The 3,940-nt window shown below is 36.2% G+C and overlaps 2 protein-coding genes across 3 annotated transcripts; both read right to left on the minus strand.

Moving 5' to 3' along the window:
• LOC105273042 (uncharacterized) lies at nt 1–2,131 on the minus strand. 2 transcript variants are annotated; one of them, XM_011315277.1, is made up of 6 exons: nt 1,972–2,131; nt 1,789–1,908; nt 1,610–1,727; nt 609–710; nt 123–259; nt 1–66 (listed from the first exon to the last, which is right to left on the minus strand). In XM_011315277.1, the coding sequence occupies exons 1-4, from the start codon at nt 2,116–2,118 to the stop codon at nt 700–702; spliced, it is 396 nt and encodes a 131-aa protein (XP_011313579.1). In that variant the 5' UTR covers nt 2,119–2,131; the 3' UTR covers nt 1–66; nt 123–259; nt 609–699. The 2 variants fall into 2 exon arrangements, with proteins under 2 accessions (XP_011313579.1, XP_011313578.1); XM_011315276.1 differs by having other exon boundaries at nt 54–259.
• Nucleotides 2,132–2,587: 456 nt separating this feature from the next.
• LOC105273044 (putative odorant receptor 85d) lies at nt 2,588–3,839 on the minus strand. The gene is made up of 6 exons (XM_011315278.1): nt 3,786–3,839; nt 3,552–3,650; nt 3,390–3,480; nt 3,191–3,327; nt 2,987–3,119; nt 2,588–2,698 (listed from the first exon to the last, which is right to left on the minus strand). Exons 1-6 carry the CDS (start codon nt 3,800–3,802, stop codon nt 2,648–2,650), a joined length of 528 nt encoding a protein of 175 aa, XP_011313580.1. The 5' UTR covers nt 3,803–3,839; the 3' UTR covers nt 2,588–2,647.
• Nucleotides 3,840–3,940: the final 101 nt, after the last annotated feature.

Raw genomic sequence — 3,940 nt, forward strand, 5'->3', positions numbered from 1 at the left:
CGCATCATTATGGGGAGAAGCATTCGTTGGAATTTTGGGGGCAGGGTGTACCATTCACTCTGGTAACTGAAATAAAACAGCTATCATTTATTGATGGATGCTAATAGTCTTCGATCACTTACACTGACAAAAATATACTCTCACTCTCGACTATGAGAGTGTGGCCTTGCCAGCTGCTCCAGAATAAGTGGAAAATTGTACCGATGTTGAACGATGCAAATCTGATCATTTCACTTATTTCACCATCTTTTATCACGATCTGAATATTCAATATAAAATTCATTAGTCACTGGTTGGTGATGAAGAGAAATGACAGGATTGATGATAATTAATGAGCGATACGAGAGGATTTCTACGGATGAAATGATAACAAGTATTAATTACAGTAATTAATACTTGCCATCATTCCTGTCAATGTTATCACCATTATATTTCCACCAACAAGTATCAGAAAAGGAACTGTACAGGTTGTCTCCAAGTACTGAACAAACCTGTAAACAAATATATTGACGAACAATTAAACATGTTGAGTGGAATTGAAAAATTGATGAGTCAATGACTGACGAATGGATCCCAATGAGACCTGTTGCAAAAAAAATAATACTCACTCAAGAATATTCGTTTGCATATCAGCGCACAAATGCAATCTCTCGTGTACAGACCCTCGATTATCAGATGCCCCCTCGATATGAATGCCCTCTAAATGCGCCCTAATGATGCATAAAAATATTTAACATCTTCAATTATCAACTAAATACGCAGCGATAATTTTTCTAGATCAAAAAATCTCTCTTCTCTCGAATGAATAATAAATCAAGGGTAAAATGGACATCCATCAAAAATTATTCCATTCTTAATTATCAATTCATAATAATTAATAAAAGAAATAAATAGATTGATGACAAGTGGAATTATTAAAAATGAAAAAATAAAAAAAAACGTGAGTCATTAGTAAAAATGATTAATGAGTTAAAAAAAATATTTTCAATGAGACCTATCGTGCGATTGAAATAAAAACATGTCCACATTACCCCGCAGTTTAATGCTCATAATTAAATTTTTATTCTCCGTCAGATTATTTTAAAAAATAATCACTTACTTCAGAATGGCGCACATGCCACAGACGTGACTGATGAATATCGAAAATAAATTATCGAAAAAAATAATGCAGGCGAATAAAACAGGTACCGTGAAATATGCATGAAAAAGAATGGAAAAGTAGTATTCATCCTGATCAATCCAGTATTCAGTCTGATACAGAAATATTCGTGAACGAGATTCATTCAATGGAATCCATAAATCCATCAGTATCGGAACTGCTGGGGCACCAAGGAACAATGACATTAATCCATAAATAGTCACTATCCAATGAATTTTATCGTAGAATTAAATGAAAAAAGCCCAGGAGAGTATATGGAAAGAAATAATTCATTATCCACCAGAGATGATTGATTAAATCTTATAGAATGTCAATAGGTTAATAACAGTTTGACGCAAGTGGCAGATTTTCAGGCAAGAGTTGATTTGAAAAATCGAGGAACAAAGTATTTTGCTATTTGCGTTATTCCATTGTTAATCTTTCGTTGGGTAATTGATAATTATTCAGTACTTGTATAGAGATTATTCATTCTTCTCGCTCGCTCCGAGTATTCCCCAAGCAATTCAATGTCACGTTCGATTTTCAAATTCTTCCAATCCCTTTCTATTGACAGTAGCAGTCCCTTCATCTGGAGATTATTAACACAGTTGATTAATTAATAATGAGTTAATGGTGAGCACTGGAATTACTCTGTCATGATGGAACACCCATGTGAAGTACTTCAAGTATGCAGTACCATAAACTCCAATCATTGGTACACATTCCATCACTATATCTATGTCCTTCAATGACTCCACGAACTTGGTCATCTGGAATTATGATAAAGTGATTAAACTCGCGATAATTTTTAAAGTTGAGGAATAATTCGTCACCGTTGGTATGCATATGCTGGTGATGAGGGAGAGCGTGATACACTTGAAGAATTTGTTTCTTCGTGGTGACTGGAATGGCCACTGGCCCATCAACTTGAGGGCCCATCTGGTTGTCCTGTAATACCCACTATCCAGCATGTTCTCCATCTCGATTCTGAATGACAACTGGTGTCTCTCCGTTAGAGTGAGAATTATTCTGAATTTTTTAGTGAGACGCCGGCAGTCTGCACTCATTGCAGATTCTCTTGGTCGAATGAATTGAGAGGTCGTAATTGCTGTTGCAATTTTGGTGGTTAATCGTTGATGACGTGGAGAACTAGCGGTGAACGATAGCCTCACATGTCACCAATTACCTCATAACGTATTCATGTAGCATGCATTGACTATTTTAACTCTGTCCTTTTAGCTGGGGGAAGACGAGAGACTGAATGTCCGGAAGTTGCGAATTGTTTTCGCACAAAGTTCCAAGTGAAATTGTAATGAATGATCGATATTCGTGCGATTTGACAGTATTAGGGGATGCGAGGTGTTCTGAGGGAATATATGAGTTTAGTTTTTTCATGTGGCAATAATCAAGCGTATCTTTTTGGGATGGACATTTTTGTTTTTTAGCGTTGATCGTATATTGAATTTACAAAAATAATACAGACGAGTCGACAGTTGATTTGTTGTCGTTTCATCGGACTGATAGTAGGAGAGTGAGAAAAGACAGAGTCATCCTCATTGCCTTGAAAAGAAATGAAAATCAAAACGATTAAAAAGAGAGTAAATCCAACAATAATCTAATTATTATAAACAATTACAAATTTTCAGCGGAGAAATTCCTTGAAACCACAGTGCAATGATAACAAACCGATAGCTTAATACGCATTCTCAGTTATTAAGCTGTCGGTGAAATAAAAAATTCTAAAAATTGTACTGGAAGTTTTTAGCTGGAAAATTTGCAACAGTGCAATTACAAAAATGTGAAATTCTTATAGAAGTCTCATCACTCTCATTTTTATTTTGAACTTACACCCCCGAAGCTATTCATTGACATGACGTAGAGTTTACCAGCTGTTATTTGACATGGCGTTAAACTCCTCATCATGAGTGGTAGTAGCATTTTTTGGTACTTGCAGGGTATTCTGTACCAATTATTCTGATACCTACCGATAGAAAATAATCTCACAGTTGTTCACGGATGTTACGGCGTGGATCTCGTTGCAATAATACTCACACCGATGTGAACACCGATTCACTTTGAACAATTAGATTGTGACCCTGCCAGCTGCACCAGAATAGATGGAATATGTTGCCACTATTGAATGCAGTGTAACGAATTATCTGACTTGGATCGTGGACGTTGATGATAACCTGGACAATTCGTTGGCTAGTTTCAAAACGTTCATTCCAGGCTCTCTATTTTTTAGGCTTACCATCATACCGGTCATGGTTATAACCATCATATTAACCCCGACGAGGGTTAAAAGAGCTATAGTGTAGGATGACTCCAGGTCGTTTATAAATCTTTTCCACCGGAAGAAAGAATTTAAAAAATTGACAATAACTTCTAATTTTCGCGTGATCTCACAACTCACCCGATAACATTAGTTTGCAAAATAGCGCTCAACTTAATGCGCTCTAAAATATCCACTGGATTATCTGTATCATCACCTCCAATATCCGCCAGATGATTTCTAAGAAGTTAAAAAAATTTATTCCCTAGAGTAGCTTCACAGGAAATTGAAACCTAATTATTCAAAATGAAAAAAAAACTTATCGTTTTTATCGGTGCGTCATTTCGATTATTAAGATTTGTTGAATGCACTCACTTTAACACTCCGCACATTCCGCACGTGTGATTAATGAATATGGCAAACAAATTGTCGAAGTAGATGATGGCAGTCAAGCTGAAGGGTACAGTGAGGTACGCGTGGATGAGTATGTGCATGTAATATTCATCTTGATCGCAGAAGTACTCGGTTTG

The sequence above is a fragment of the Fopius arisanus genome, unplaced genomic scaffold (genome assembly GCF_000806365.1).
Source record: "Fopius arisanus strain USDA-PBARC FA_bdor unplaced genomic scaffold, ASM80636v1 scaffold00705, whole genome shotgun sequence".
In the NCBI taxonomy this organism is placed as follows: Eukaryota; Metazoa; Arthropoda; class Insecta; order Hymenoptera; family Braconidae; genus Fopius; species Fopius arisanus.

Bases quoted from the DNA above. Each gene is read 5' to 3' on its own strand.
- LOC105273044 (XM_011315278.1), bottom strand. The intron at 3,328-3,389 runs GTAAGCCTAAAA...CGAATTGTCCAG, and splicing joins TAACCATGACCGGTATGATG to GTTATCATCAACGTCCACGA. The intron at 2,699-2,986 runs GTAAGTTCAAAA...TTTCTTTTCAAG, and splicing joins CAATGAATAGCTTCGGGGGT to GCAATGAGGATGACTCTGTC.
- LOC105273042 (XM_011315277.1), bottom strand. From the start codon at position 2,118: ATGGAGAACATGCTGGATAGTGGGTATTACAGGACAACCAGATGGGCC. The intron at 1,909-1,971 runs GTGACGAATTAT...TCATAATTCCAG, and splicing joins CCAGCATATGCATACCAACG to ATGACCAAGTTCGTGGAGTC. The intron at 1,728-1,788 runs GTAATTCCAGTG...AATAATCTCCAG, and splicing joins GGGTGTTCCATCATGACAGA to ATGAAGGGACTGCTACTGTC.